General features: G+C 58.2%; 2 protein-coding genes across 2 annotated transcripts in view; one reads left to right on the top strand and one right to left on the bottom strand.

Annotated features, from left to right (window-relative positions):
* On the top strand, positions 1-5596 carry LOC136558329 (D-serine dehydratase-like). Its single transcript, XM_066552734.1, has 8 exons — positions 1-75; positions 900-1049; positions 2153-2433; positions 3264-3450; positions 4513-4634; positions 4716-4905; positions 4985-5090; positions 5162-5596. The coding sequence occupies exons 1-8, from the start codon at positions 56-58 to the stop codon at positions 5249-5251; spliced, it is 1146 nt and encodes a 381-aa protein (XP_066408831.1). The 5' UTR covers positions 1-55; the 3' UTR covers positions 5252-5596.
* Positions 5597-11422: 5826 nt separating this feature from the next.
* The window catches only part of SETD2 (SET domain containing 2, histone lysine methyltransferase), a 51052-nt gene continuing 47377 nt past the window's right edge, over positions 11423-15097 (bottom strand). Inside the window, exons 18-20 of the mRNA XM_066549424.1 lie at positions 14381-14461; positions 14020-14121; positions 11423-11880 (exon numbers count right to left, since the gene is read on the bottom strand). Coding sequence (XP_066405521.1) covers positions 11719-11880; positions 14020-14121; positions 14381-14461 — 345 coding nt within the window. The 3' untranslated portion in view covers positions 11423-11718. The remainder of the gene's footprint in view (positions 11881-14019; positions 14122-14380; positions 14462-15097) is intronic.

Genomic DNA, 15097 nt, shown 5'->3' with positions numbered 1-15097 from the left:
ACCCGCGGCGCCACCGCAGCCACCGCCGGGACGGCCGGGACAGCCGGACGGAGCCATGGACGGACGCACGGACAGGTGGGCAGGGCCGGGAGGGGACACGCGCGGGGGCAGGTGACACCGCGGCGGAGGGGACACGCTGCTGGAGGGTGTTCCCGTCCCGATGGAGGGTGGACTGGTGTCCCTGTTCCCCGATTTTGGCTCAGATGGCTCCATCCCAGGGTGACACAGCTCCCTCCGGGCATCCTGTCCCAAGGAGCGCCCCCAAAGTGCTCCTTTTCCCAGGTGTCTCAGCCCCAGGTGTCCCTCTGCCCCGTGTCCCCATCCCAGACCACCCATTTCCAGGTGTTCCTGTCCCAAGTGTCCCAATCCCAGCTTTCCCAGTCCCAGGTATCCCAGTCGTCCCAGTCGTCCCAATCCCAGGTGTCCCAGTCCCAAGTGTCCCTGTTCCATAGATCCCAGTCCCAGGTATCCCTGCTTCCAGTATCCCTCTCCAAGGTGACCCAGGTGTCCTTGTCCCAGGTGTCCCAGTCCTCAGTTTCCCACTCTCCCATATCCCAGTCCCAGCATCCACCTGATTCCAGGAAACCCCAAGGTGGAAGGGACACCTGGAGCTGCCCCAGCACCATCCCCACCCAAAATCCCCCCAGGGCCACATCCCTGGGGGATCCCACTGCCCCCACCCGGGGACAGGGACCCCCAGCACCCTCTTCTGGGGCTGCAGGGTGGTGTAAGGTGGGCACCAGGGGTTTCTGAGGGTGCAGGGTGGGTTCACAGCAGGTTCTGAGGATGCAGGGTGGGTTTAGGCTGGGGAGGGTTCACAGCAGGTTCTGAGGGTGCAGGGTGGGTTTAGGTTGGGGGGCGTTCACAGCAGGTTCTCCCAGCCCTCCCCACATTCCCAGCTCGTGGCTGGGAGCCCCCCTGGAGCAGTTGCCCACCCCGGCACTGACCCTGGACCTGGCCACGCTGCGCGGGAACGCTGAGAGGATGCGGGAGCGCTGCCGGGCGCTGGGGCTGCGCCTGCGGCCCCACGTCAAAACACACAAAACCCTGTGAGTGCCACCCCAGAGCCACCAGGAGCCACCCGGGGTCTCCCCTGAATCCCCCCCATCCCTCTGGGTCCCCTCAGTACCCCTCAGCCTTCACACAGTTTTCCCCCAGCATCTCCCCATCCTCACTCCAAAATCCTTCTCCAGCATCTCCCCCTCCTCCCCATCAGCATCCCACCCCAGTGTCCCCCAGTTTGTCCAGCATCCTCCCAGTATCCGTCCCAGTGTCTCCCCATCTCCCCCTCAGGACACCCCACCTTCCCACCCAGCATCTCCCAGTCCTGCCCCAGTTTTCCTCAGCTTCACCACCAGCCTCTCCCCATCATCCCTCCAGAATCCTCCCCACATTCCCCCAGAGAATTCCTCCAGCATTCCCCATATCCCCCCTCAGCACTCCTCACCTTCCCCCTCCCCAGTATCCCTCCATTATTCCTACAGATCCCTCCCAGTATCCCCCCTTAGCACCCCTCAGCTTCCCTCAGGCACCTCCCCAGAATCCCTCCCAGCACCCCCTCCTCAGCCCCACCTTCCCCCCAGGTATTTCCCCATCCTCTCTCTTCCACCCAGCTTCTCCCCCAGCATCCCTGCAGCATCTCCCCAGTATCCCTCCAGGAGCCTCCTCACTCTCCCTCTCATAATCCCCACCCTCCCTCCCAGTATCCCCTCATCCTCACTCCCAGTATCCCCCCACCCTATCTCCCAGTATCTCGCTATCCTCCCAGTACCCCCCCACCCTATCCCCAGTATCCCCCCATCCTCACTCCCAGTATCCCCCCACCCACATTCCCAGTATCCCCCCATTCTCACCCCCAGTATCCCCCCATCCTCACCCCCAGTATCCCCCCATTCTCACTCCCAGTATCCCCCCATCCTCACCCCCAGTATCCCCCCATCCTCACCCCCAGTATCCCCCCATTCTCACTCCCAGTATCCCCTCATCCTCCCTCCCAGTATCCCCCCATTCTCACTCCCAGTATCCCCCCATTCTCACTCCCAGTATCCCCCCATCCTCACTCCCAATATCCCCCCCTCCTCCCTCCCGGTATCCCCCCACCCTAACTCCCTCCTCCTCCTCCTCCTCCTCCTCCTCACTCCCGCATTCCCAGGGAGGGCGCGGAGCTGGCGACGGGCGGGACCCGCCGTGGCATCGTGGTGTCCACGCTGGCCGAGGCTCATTTCTTCGCGGCCGGGGGCTTCGATGACATCCTGTACGCCTTCCCTGTGCCGCGCTGGCGCCTGGCCGAGTGCTCGGCGCTGGCCCAGCGCCTGCAGCAATTCCAGGTGCTCCTGGACAGCCCCCAGGGGCTGGAGATGCTGCTCCAGAACCCCCTGCCCAGTGGGAAGCGCTGGCTGGTCTGGCTCAAGCTGGACTGCGGCAATGCCCGGGGTAGGTGAGACCCAAATCCCATCCCGGGCTGCAGGGAGGGGACCTCGTGTGCTGTCCTGTGGGGTGGGATGCTCTGAGTGCTCCCAGGTCCGGCATCTCAACCAGGATGGGGCATTGAAGCCCCCTAAAAGTCATTAATCAAGGGTGTTCCTCGGGGGAGGATGTCTTGTGTCCCTCCAAGACCCCAAATCCTCCATCAAAACCATGATGGAGCATCTCAGCCCCCCCCAAAATCGTTATTTAAGGATGGTCCATAGGGAGGGATCCTCATGTTCCTCCAAGCCCCCAGATCCTCCATCAAAACCATGATGGAGAATCTCACCCCCCCCCAAAATCGTTATTTAAGGGCGTTCCATGAGAAGGAATCCCCATGTCCCTCCAAGACCCCCAAATCCTCCATCAAAACCATGATGGAACATCTCAGCCCCCCCAAATCGTTATTTAAGGATGCTCCATAGGGAGGGATCCCCATGTCCCTCCAAGCCCCCAGATCCTCCATCAAAACCCCAAATTCTCCATCAAAACCACGATGGAGCATCTAAACGCCCCCTAAATCGTTATTTAAGGATGGTCCATGAGAAGGAATCCCCATGTCCCTCCAAGCCCCCAGATCCTCCATCCCAACCACGATGGAGCCTCTCAGCCCCTCCAAAGTCATTTTTCCCAGCCACACCTGGAAAATGCAGCAGAAATGTCCCCAGAGCCCCACCATGGCACTTTCAGACCCCATTCCCGCATTCCCACCGCCAGGATGCTCCATGGGGGCGATGTCCCGGTGTCCCCTCACCCATGTCCCCAAACCCCCTGCCACGCTCGTGTCCCCTCTCCAGCCGGGATTCGTCCCACGGATCCCGAGGCGCTGGCGCTGGCCCGGGCCATCGCCCAGGGTTCCCCGGAGCTGGTGACACTGGTGGGGGTCTACGCCCACTGCGGGAACACCTACGGCTGTCGCGACATCCCGGCCATCCAGGCCATCGCCAGGGACACCACGGCCGCCGTGCTGGAATTCGTCACCGCGTGAGTGGCCGGGATGGGCAGGATTTGGGGATTTGGGGACAGGAAGGGTCAAGGCGGCCGCTGTCCCCTTGCCAAGGCGCGGCTGTTGGCTGTAAATGCGAATCACCCCCATAAAGGGGCCCTCAAAGCCCCCCCGGGGGGCACCGGGGGGTGGTGGCGGCGCCGCTGGCCTTTGATGTGGCTGTGACCTGGGGCATTGTCCCCTCCCTCCCGCCTGTCACCCTTTCATCCCGGCGGGGGTCCGCATCCTGCGGGGAATTGCGGCCGGATGGGCCCTGCTGGGAAAAGGGGGAGGGACCCCCACCCCCCACCACGCCAGGGACAGGGATGTGCCCACCTGGGGACACGTCCCGGGGGCCACCGGCCCGTGGTGGCACCGCGTGGTGGTGGGGAAAGCCCAGATCCCACCCCCTCCCCAAAATCTGCGGGGGTCCCGGGCACATCGGGGGCTGGTTCCAAGCACATCTGGGGGTCCAGAAATATCTGGGAGGGGTGCCAGGCACCACTGGGGGTGCCCTGACACATCTGGGGGGCATTTCTGGCACATCTGGGAAACGGCCTGGCACAGCTGAGGGGATCCCAGGCACATCTGGGGGCTCCCAGAACCACCTGGAGGGGTCTCCAGCACATCTGGGGGTTCTCAGACACATCTGGGAGTGCTTTAAAACATCTGGGGGGGTTGTCCAGCTCAAACGGGTGGATCTCTGGCATATCTGAGGATGGCTGGGCACATCTGGAGAGGGCTCTGCCACATCTGGAGGGGGATCTGGAGGGACACCCACCAGCCCTGAGTCTTTGGAGGGGGCTCTCGGGCACATCTGGCTGGCACCTGGGTACATCTGGATGTGTCCCCAGCACATCTTGAGTTCTTCCTGGCACGCTGGGGGGAGGCTCTGCCACATCTGGATGGCTCCCCTGAGTGTTTGGGGCACCCAGAGGTGCAGGACCCACCTCTGCTCTTGTTCCCGGTGGTGCCCAGGGGTGACAGACCCACCTCTGGTGACCGGGGGGTGACATCCCGCACCCCGATCACCCAGAGGGTGCCCCCCGTGTCCCCCCCAGGCTGCGGCAGGCGGGGATCCCGTGTCCCCAGGCCACCATCGGCTCCACCCCGTCCTGCAGCCACCCGGTGCCGGAGATGTCGCAGCTCACCGAGGTGCACCCGGGCAATTACCTCTTCTACGGTGAGCGGGACGGGACCCCCCTGGCCGGGAGGGACCCCGGGAGGGTGGGACACGGCCAGGCTGAGCCTGTGTCCCCCGCAGACCTGCAGCAGACCCAGCTGGGCTCGTGCCGGCCCGAGGAGGTGGCGATCCGTGTCCTCACCAGGGTCATCGGGCACTATCCCCACCGCGGGCAGCTGCTGCTGGACTGCGGCTGGGCCGCCCTGAGCCTGCACGGCCGCGACCAGGGACCCCCGGGCTGTGCGGCCATCGAGGGCCACCCCCAGCTCAGGTGACAGCCGCGGGGCGTGCGAGGGAGCGGAGGGGACAGGCGGGGCCGGGGGTGACACCCGTGCCTCGCGTCCCCGCAGGCTGGTGGGGCTGACCCAGGAGCACGGGCTGGTGGAGGCCGTGGATGGGCAGCTGGATTTCGAGCGATTCCCGCTGGGAAGCACCTTGGCGCTGATCCCGTTCCACGTGAGTGTCAGCCCCGCGTGTCCCCCCCCGTGCCAGCGCCGTGTCACAGCTCGGTGTCCCCTCTGTCACAGGCCTGTGCCACGGCCGCCATGCATCCCGTGTACTTCGTGCACGCTGCCGGCAAGGTGGTGGAGCTCTGGCGCCCCGTGCGCGGCTGGTAGGGAGGAGAGAGAGGAGATTGCGAGGGGGATGCAGCCGCACCCAGACCCTGCACCCACCCGGGCACCCTGCACCCACCCTGGACCAAGGCTCTGCACCCACAGCGAGACCCTGCAGCCGCTCCGAGTCACTCTGTGCACCCACGCTGGGGTCCTGCAGCCCCGTCAGGGTCCTGCAACCACATGGGATGCTGCACCCACTCCCACACCCTGCACCCACTCCCACACACTGCACCCATTCCCACTCCCACACTCTGCACCCATTCCTACCCTGCACCCATTCCCACCCTGCACCCACTCCAGGATGCTGCACCCACATCGGGGCTCAATAAATCTGCTTCTCTCGCTTCCAGGCGCTTATTCCCGAGGGGAAGAGCCGTGGGGAGGTGGCGGGAGGAGTGGGTGACGCCGTCCCTTCGGTGCCCTCTATCCCAGTTCGGACCGGCCCGGTCCAAGTTGGACCCAAGTTCCGATGGGCGGGACTCGAACCCAGGATCCCGGAGTTGTGACGGGCGGGGCTCCATGCCTGGTCACGCCCCTCAAGCCGCGCGCAGCCAATGGGAGCGCACCCCGCCCGGCCCTGCCCGGGGGAGCCACGCCCATCCCGGCCCGGCCCAGGCGCGACGGGGCGGCCGAGAGGAGCCGAGCGGGGCCGAACGGAGCCGAACGGAGCCGAACCGGGACCGAAGGGAACCGGACCGAGACCGAACGAGGCCGAGCCGGAACGCAGCGGGGCCGAACGGAGCCGACCTGGGACCCAACAGGGCTAAGCCGGGACCCAGCGGAGTCAAGCGGAGCCGAACCGGGACCCAGCGGAGCCGAACGGAACCGAACGAGACAGAACAGGGACGGAGCGGGGCCGAGCGGTGCCGGACGGGACCGAAGCGGTTCGGAGCGGCTCGGAGCAGTTCGGCGCCGCTCGGCCCCGGTTCGGCCCGGCCCGGAGCGGGTCCCGGGCCGGTGCCGGCGATGCGGCCGCTCCCGGTGCCGCTGCTGCTGCTGCTGCTGAGCCCGGTGCGGGCGGGACGGGGGCGGGAGGGGAACGGGACCGGGATGGGACGGGCCGGGTCTCCCGCTGCCCCGGGGCGCTCCGGGTCACTTCGCTCCGTGGCTTTTGTTGAAGTTTTTTGCGTTTGGTTCGGTTAAATTTGGGTCATTTGGGTTCAGTTCCTTTTCCTTCATTTTATTCCATTTTCCTCCATTTTTTCCTCTATATTTTCCTTTTATTTTCCTCGTTTATTTTCTTTTTATGTTCCTTTTTACAATTTTCCTTTTATTTTTATTTTTATCTTCCTTTTTCATTTTTTCTTTTATTTTTATTTTTCTATTTTATTTCATTCTCCTTTTATTGAATTTCACTTTATTTTCCTCTTTTACTTTTTATTTTCCTTTTTAATTCTGTTTAATTTTCCCTGGTTTATTTCATCTTATCCTATTTTACTTTATTTTCCTACTTTACTATTTTACTTCACTTATCCTCTTTTCTTTTCCTTTCTTTTCCTTTCTTTTCCTTTCTTTTCCTTTCTTTTCCTTCATTTCACGTTCTTTTCCTTCCTTCCACTTTAATTTAGTTCAGCTTTTCCCTTCCTTTTTCCTCCTTTTATTTCGTTGGTTTCTCTTCATTCCTTTCCATTCCAATACCTTTTATCTCATTTTTATTTACTATTTATTTCCTTTTTTACTCTTCCCGTTTGATTCTCCGCTTTTATTTCTCTCCCTTTCTCATCATTTGTTTTTACTGCCCCTCAATCCCCCCCCGTCCAAACCCCTTTCCCACGGTAGGGGGGCTCCCAGTGGGAACTGGGGGATTGAAGGGAAACTGAGGCAGGACCGCTGTGCCCGCAGGTGCCGGGGCGGGGCGGGGGGTGCCCCCCGTGTCCCCGCGGTGTCCCCGAGCCCTGCGACAGCCGCTGCCCACCCTGCGCCCGCAGTGAGTACCCAGAACCACCCCGAACCCAGAAACACCCTCAAAAACGACCCCAAAAACCCCAAAATGCTCCAACCCCGCAGCGCGGAGCCCCGCGGACGAGGAGCCGGAGGAGCCGTGCCCGCCCTGCCCGCCCTGCAGCCGTGAGTGGCACCGGGACCCGGGGGGGCACCGAGGGGGCTGGGCCAGGTCGCCTTGTGTGCCTCAGTTTCCCCATGTTGCTCCCTAATTTCCCCTCGTTGCTCCGCATTTCATCTTTCCGTGCCTCAGTTTCCCCATGCTGCTCCCTAATTTCACCATTTTGTGCCTCAGTTTCCCTTTTGTGCCTCAGTTTCCCCATGTTGCTCCCTAGTTTCCCCCTTTATGCCTCAGTTTCCCCTTGTTGCTCCCTAATTTCTCCTTTTTGTGCACCAGTTTCCCCTTGTTGCTCCCTAATTTCACTTTTTTGCGCCTCAGTTTCCCTTTTGTGCCTCAGTTTCCCCTTGTCACTCCCTAATTTCCCTTTTTTGTGCCCCCTTGTGGTTCCCTAATTTCCCCTTTTTGTGCCTCAGTTTCCCCTTGTGGTTCCTTCATTTCCCCATATTATGCCTCAATTTTCCCTTGTTGTGCCTCAGTTTCCCAGCTTGCCTCAGTTTCCCTGTGCTGCTCCTAATTTCCCCTTTTCATGCCTCAGTTTCCCCTCGTCGTGCCTCAGTTTCCCGTCGAGGTGCCTCTCTCCTCATATCATTCCTTGATTTCCCCACACTGTGCCTCAGTTTCCCCTTGTTTCTCTCACTGTCCCCTTTTGTGTCTCAGTTTCCCGTCCTGCTTCGTTTTCCTCACATTGTGCCTCAGTTTCCCCACACTGTCCACAATTTCCTCCCTTTGTGCCTCAGTTTCCCCTTTTTGTGCCTCTGTTTCCCATCCTGCTTCATTTTCCTTATGTCGTGCCTCAGTTTCCCCATCATTCCCTAATTTCCTCTTGTCCTGCCTCAGTTTCCCCTTTTGGGCCTCAATTTCCCCACATCCTACTTTAGTATCCTCATGTTGTGCCTCAGTTTCCCTTTTTTTACCTCATTCCCTTTTTCTGCCTCAGTTTCCCCCATTTTACCTCATTCCCTTGTGCCTCAGTTTCCCCTCGTGCCTCAGTTTCCCCTTTTGTTCCTCATTCCCCCTTTTTGTGCCTGTTTCCCTTTTCCCCCTCATTCCCCCTCACTGTGCCTCAGTTTCCCCTTTTCCCCCTCATTGTGCCTCAGTTTCTGCTTTTCCCCCTCACTGTGCCTCAGTTTCCCTTTTTTCCCTCATTTCCCCTTCACTGTGCCTCAGTTTCCCCTTTTTTCCCTCACTCTCCCTCCCTGTGCCTCAGTTTCCCCCTCACTGTGCCTCAGTTTCCCCTTTTCCCCCTCACTGTCCCTCAGCTGTCCCCAAACCCGGGGCTCTCTCCCCGCTCGCCTCCCCTGCCCCTCTCCAGAGGGAAACTGAGGCAGGGCCGCCATGTCCTCATTCCCTTCCCCTTTCCGGGGCTCCCACAGACGAGGCCACGGCGCCGCTCGCTGAGGGGACGCCGCCGGTGCCGGGGACCCCCCGAGTGACCCCGCCGGTGTCGGGGGCCCCCCCCGAGCCCCCCGGGGACATCATCCCCCTGTACTGCGCCCTCCTGGCCGGCCTCGTCGTGGGGCTCGTGGCCTACGTGGCTTTCAAGTGGTGAGTGAGGGGTTCCGGGGGGCCGAGGGGGTTTGGGGATCCCCGGTGAGCCCCGGTGTCCCCGCAGCTGGGACACCTGCAGGAAGAAGCGGCAGCTGGACAAGGCGCGGGACACGGGGGACGCGGCGGTGGCGGCGGACGCGGAGAAGCAGCGGGGGGACAGCGGAGTCTGCCCGGACAGCGCCGGCCTGGAGCCGCCTCAGCCCCGTGAGCGCCCCGGGGCCGCGGGTGGGGGGGGACAGCCGGGCCTGGGGGTGTGGGGACACCCAGATCTGGGGGAATGGGAGGACATCCGAGGGTGAGGGGACACCCAGTCCTGGGGAGGGGGGCGGTTGGGGACACCCAGATCTGGGGAACTGGGGGGACATCTGAGGGTGTGGGGACACCCAGCCCTGGGGAACTGGGGGGACATCCAAGGGTGTGGGGACATCCAGATCTGGGGGGATGTGGGGACACCCGGCCCTGGGGGACTGAGGGGACATCCAAGGGTGTGGGGACATCCAGATCTGGAGGGTTTGGGGACACCCAGCCCTGGGGAGTTGAGGGGACACCCACAGGTTTGGGGACACCCAGATCTGGGGGACTGGGGGACAGCCGGCCCTGGGGGCATTTAGGGAGACCCAGCCCTGGGGGGGTTTGGGGGGACATCCAAGGGTTTGAGGACACCAGGCCCTGGAGGTCTTTGGGGGACATTCGCGGGTTTGGGGACACACAGACCTGGGGAGGGTCAGGGTTTGGGGGCACCTGAGAATTTTGGGGTGGAAGGGATGGGATGGGATGGGACGGGACGGGATGGGATGGGATGGGATAGGATGGGATGGGATGGGATGGGATGACCTGGATGAGGTCAGGGAGCCCCCAAAGGGGATTGGGGAGCATCCAAATAGGGTCGAGGAGCACCCAAAGGGGCCGGGAAGCCCTTAAATGGGATTAGGGAGCACTTGAATGGGGTCGGGAAGCCCCGAGTGGGATCGGGGAGCACCTGGATGGGGTCGGGGGTCCCCTACACTTCCCAAGGCGGGTCAGGAGCCGCCCCCGCCCCTCGGTCCGTCTGTCCCGGGGTGGATTTCGGGGCGCTGACCCCGTCCCTCCCCGCAGCGCCCCCCGAGGGTCCCTCCCCGCTCCCGGGGTCCCCGCGGCGCCAGGAGGAGCCGGGAGAGCTGGAGCGGCTCCTGGAGCTGGGAGCGCCCGGCAGCGACCGGCGCGGCCCCGGCCCCGCGGGGACACCGGGGGACATCACCTCCGCCGTGTGACACCGCGGGGACACCAGGGGACATCACCTCCGCCGTGTGACACCCCCGGCGACACCGGGGCCGCGCTGCTGGCTGCTCCCAGCGGTGCTCCCGCTTCCCGATGGATTCCTTGGGAATTTTTTTACGTGGGTTTTGTACTTTTGTAGGGATTCTGGGGGGTGGGACGGGGATTTTTGGTGGCTGGTGCCTGGGTGGGGGCATTAAACGTGTCACTGGGTGCCACCAGGGTTTGTGTCCTCAGGTGTCTGTGTGTCCGTGTGTGTTCCAGGGATGTGTCCCTTCAGGTGTCCCCAGGTGTCCATGGGATATGTTCCTTGAGGTGTTGAAGTATTCCCACAGTCCCTTCAGGTGTCTGTCCCCAGAATGTGTTCCCTTGGGTGTCCCCAGTGTCCATGGGATGTGTCCCTTCGGGTGTCCATTTGTCCCTGGAATGTGTCCCCTGGGGTCTCCCAAGTGTCCCCAGCTGCCCATGAGTCCCCTCGGGTGTTCGTGTCTCCCTAGGATGTAGCCCAAGTGTCCCCAGGTGTCCCTTTGTCCCCAAGATGTGTCCCTGCATCCCTGAGATGTGAGTCTCCAGGTGTCCCCTATGTCCCCAGGGCCACGTCCCAAGGACAGGACCCATGACGTGTCCGTGTGTCCCTGGGATTTGTGTCCCTGGGCATCCACGTGTGTCACCAGGATGTGTCCTGGGGTGTCCGTGTGTCCCACACCCATCCCAGACCAGCCCAGGGAGGAGGAGGAGGGGACACCCCAAAGACCCCAAGGCAGGTGGCACTGGGGACAGAAAAAGCCATTTCTAACCCCAAAATGCTCCCAGGTCACCCCAAACTTCCCTTCCCAGGGGGTCCAGATTCCCGGGAATGCTGAGGGTGACAGGAGGTCCCCAAGGGAGAGGGGACAGCCCAAGCCAGGTCCCCCTTGTGGCCCTGCCCGGCGTCGATTTTGGGGTTTGGGTTTTGGTTTTTTTTTTTCTTTTGATTTTTTATTTTTTTCTCTTTTTTTGCTCCTTTTTTTTTTTACATAAAAAGTTCCGTAAAAATTGGATAAAGTAAAATGCTGGAAGCAGTAAAATCAATCTTATCAACATGGCCAGAAATCCGCAGTATTTACAGGGAAACAGAGGAAACCTCGCAGAACCAAAAGGAAAAACCAAGGAAACAAAAAAAAACAAAAAAAACCAAAAAAAAAAAAACAAAAACAAAAACAAAAACAAAAAAAAACAATAAAAATCTGAGAATAACCCCCCCAAAGTCTCCTGCCAAACGTTCCCGTGGGATCGGCACGTTTGGGGCTGAAAGCAACGGGAAAAAAGCAAATTATTATCAATATATTCACATATACGTTAAAATATAATACAGAGCTTGGGAGCAGCGCCGCCAGAGCCGGGCTTGGCAAAGCCTGGATCAGCAAAAGCAGGCTTGGGAAAGCCCAGCTCATCCTCAGCGACGGGAACCAAGTTTGTTTTCCTTAAAAAACCAAAAATCCATCGTCATAATAATAATAATAATATAATAATAATAATAATAATAAATTCACAGGTTGGTGGCTCGGGAGGGCGAATCCCAGCGGGAATCGGGGCTCCCGAGGGCCGGGGGTTATTCCAGGGGCTATTCCAGCTCCGTGTCCTCTTTGGGCTTGTAGAGGATCCCGAATTTCTGCATGTACTTCTTGATGTATTCCTTGGTTTTGTGTTTGACGTTCTCGTTGCACTCCAGGTCCTCGGGGTTCTTGCAGTACTTGAGCTCCTTGTTCATCACTCCGTGGGTCAGCTGGGGGAATGCTGGAGTCAGGCCTGGAATTCCCACCAAGCCCAGGCCTGGCCTCTCCCCAGGCCACTGTGCTCCCACTTCCAAATACTTCCTCTTATTCCCAAATATTCCCCGTGCCACTGTCATATTATTCCCCAAATATTCTCTAAATATTTGGCATAGTTCCCTCAATATCTGCTGTTATTTTCCAAGCATTCCCAAGCTATTTTCTTATTATTCCACAAATATTCCTCCTCTTATTTCCAGATACTGCCCAAGCTATTGCTATATTGTTCCCCAATTGTTCCCTAAATATTTCCCAGATGTTCCCCAAATATTCCCGAAATACTCCCCAAGTATCTCCCAAATAATCTCTAAATATTTGGGATTGTTCCCTCAATATCTGCTGTTATTTTCCAAACATTTCCAAGCTATTTTCCTAGTATTCCCCAAATATTGCCTGTTATTTCCAGATACTGCCCAAGCTATTGTTATATTATACCCCAAATATTCCCAAATATTCCCCAAATATTTGGGGTTGTTCCCTCAATATTTGCTATTGTTTTCCAAACATCCCCAAGCTATTTTCCTATTATTCCCCAAACATTCACTGCTACTTCCAGATATTGCCCAAGCCATTGTTATATTATTCCCCAAATGTTCCCCAAATATTCCTCAAATATTCCATAAATATTTGGGATTGTTCCCTCAATATCTGTTATTTTCCAAACATTCCCAAGCTATTTCCTATTATTCCCCAAATATCCCCTGTTATTTCCAGATACTGCCCAAGCTATTGTTATATTATTCCCCAAATATTCCTCAAATATTCCCCAAATATTCCTGAAATATTTGGTAGTGTTACCCCAACATCTGCTATAATTCCCAAACATCCCCCAAGCTATTTTCCTATTATTCCCCAAATATTCCCTGAGCTGCTGTCATATTATTGCTCAAATCTTTCCTGTTATTCCCCAAATATTCCCTAATATTTACTATTGTTCTCCCAATATCTGCTGTTCTTTTCCAAGCATTCCCAAGCTATTTTCCTGTTACTCCCCAAATATTTCCTGTTCTTCCCCAAATACTTCCTATTACTCCCTAAATTGTTTTTCTATAACTTCCCAAATATTCCCCAAATAATCCCTAATATTCAATTTGCTATTATTGCCCAAATAGTCCCTAAATATTCATTATTGCTGTGCCAATATTTGTAATCATTCCCCAAATATCTGCCATTATTCCCAAATATTCCCTAAATATTTCCTATTATTCCTCCATATTATTTATCTAGTATTCCCCAATTATTCCCTATTATTCCCCAATTATTCCCTGTTATTCCCCAAATATTCCCTGAGCTGCTGTCATATTATTGCCCAAATCTTTCCTGTTACTCCCCAAATATTTCCTAAATATTTCCTACTGTTCTCCCAGTCTCCCCCCACCCTTTCTCCTTCCCTTCCCTCATCCTCCAAGGAGCTGGAGGCAGTTGGAATGACACGATCCCATTTCCTGGGACCATCCCTTGGTCCCCATGTCCCCATATCCCATTGTCCCTGTACCTCCCATGTCCTCATGTCCCACACATCCCTGTGTCCCTGCAGCCACCAGATCCCTGTGTTCCCAAATCCCTGTGTCCTGTACTTCCCATGTCCTTGTGTCCCTATGTTCCTGCACCGTGTTCCCACATCCCTTTATCCCTGTGTCCCCATGTTCCTGTACCCTCCATGTTCCCATGTCCCACATCCCCCTTGTGCCTGTGTTTGCAAGTTCCCACGACCCTCATGTTCCCAAGTCCTTAAACCCCATGTCCCTGTGTCTCCATATCCTTCTGCGTCCCCATGTACCCACATCTTTGTGTCCCTGTAACACCCATGTTCCCACTTCCCACATTCCAGTGAACCTGCACTCTCCATGTCCCCAAGTCCCACATTCCATGTCCCTGTGTCCTCATTTCAGCATCCCTGTGTCCCCATGTCCCCATGCTCCCATGTCCCAAATCCCCATGTCCCTGTACACACTGTCCCTATGTCCCCACATTCCTGTCCCTGTGTCCCCATGTTCCTGTGTCCCTGCACCCACCGTGTTCCCACATCCTGGTGTCCCCACGTTCCCCCATGTCCCTCCATCCCCGTGCCCCCCACATTCCCACATTCCCACCTTGCGTGCCAGGTGTTTGAAGTCCTCGGTGGTGGTGATCCGGCCCACCTTGCAGTCGGGCTTCCGGTAGGGATTCAGGCACTGCACGATGAACTGGGACATCTGTGGGACACCAGAGCACTGGATCCACTCCCTGCTGCCACCATCCCATCCCATCCCATCCCATCCCATCCCATCCCATCCCATCCCATCCCATCCCATCCCATCCCATCCCATCCCATCCCATCTACAGGCCCATCTCATCCCATCCACAGCCCCATCCACAGCCCCATCCACAGCCCCATCCCATCCCATCCCATCCCATCCCATCCCATCCCATCCCATCCCATCCCATCCCATCCCATCCCATCCCATCCCTCACCTCTTTCCTGAACACCTCCTTGCTCTTCTTGGCCAGCTCGCTGGACGTGTCAGCTTCCGCCGTCTTGGGCTTCTTGGAAGACTGAAGATGGGAACACAGGGATGGAAACGATTCCCTGGCCCTGCCTTGGGGACAGTGCTCCTGTCCCACAGCCTGGTGGGCAGCACAACTTCCTGCTCACTCCCAGGGACATTCCCAGAGACGTTACCAGCCCAGTGCCAGCTCACTCCCCAGTCCAATCCAGATCTTCCCAGACCGATCCCAATAAGCTTCCAGGCTCATTCCAGCGCTCTCCTCAGCCCATTCCCAACACCCTTCCCACCCCAGCACATTTCCCAGGCTGATCCAGGTACAAATCCCAGACAAATGCCAGCATGCTCCCACCCCAAACCAGGGACTTCCCAGCCTGGTCCCATGAATTTCCCTGCCCTCTCCTGGTGCTCTTCCCAGCCTTATCCCAGCAAACCTCCCCACCCAGCCCTGGTTCAATCCTGGTGAACTTTCAGGTGAGCTTCCCAGTTCATCCCAGTGAAATTGCCAGCCCAATCCCAGTCTGATCCAGGCACACTTCCCAGGTGATTCCTGGGGAGTTTCCCAGCCCAGTCCCGGCACACTCCACACCCCAAAGCAGGCATTTCCCAGCCCAATCCCAGTGAGCTCCCCATCCCAATGCCAGCAGGCTCCTCACCCCAATCCAGGCACAATTCCCAGTCTGAT

Source organism: Molothrus aeneus, chromosome 1 (genome assembly GCF_037042795.1).
Source record: "Molothrus aeneus isolate 106 chromosome 1, BPBGC_Maene_1.0, whole genome shotgun sequence".
In the NCBI taxonomy this organism is placed as follows: Eukaryota; Metazoa; Chordata; class Aves; order Passeriformes; family Icteridae; genus Molothrus; species Molothrus aeneus.
Note: the sequence above shows the minus strand (reverse complement) of the source record. Positions and strands in the feature narration are given on the sequence as shown.

What these genes read in the sequence shown, in the direction of transcription:
- LOC136558329 (XM_066552734.1), top strand. Translation starts at nt 56, where the DNA reads ATGGACGGACGCACGGACAG. An exon ending in GGACTGCGGCAATGCCCGGG is followed by an intron (nt 2,434 to 3,263) that starts GTAGGTGAGACC and finishes TCCCCTCTCCAG; the next exon opens with CCGGGATTCGTCCCACGGAT. An exon ending in GTGCTGGAATTCGTCACCGC is followed by an intron (nt 3,451 to 4,512) that starts GTGAGTGGCCGG and finishes TGTCCCCCCCAG; the next exon opens with GCTGCGGCAGGCGGGGATCC.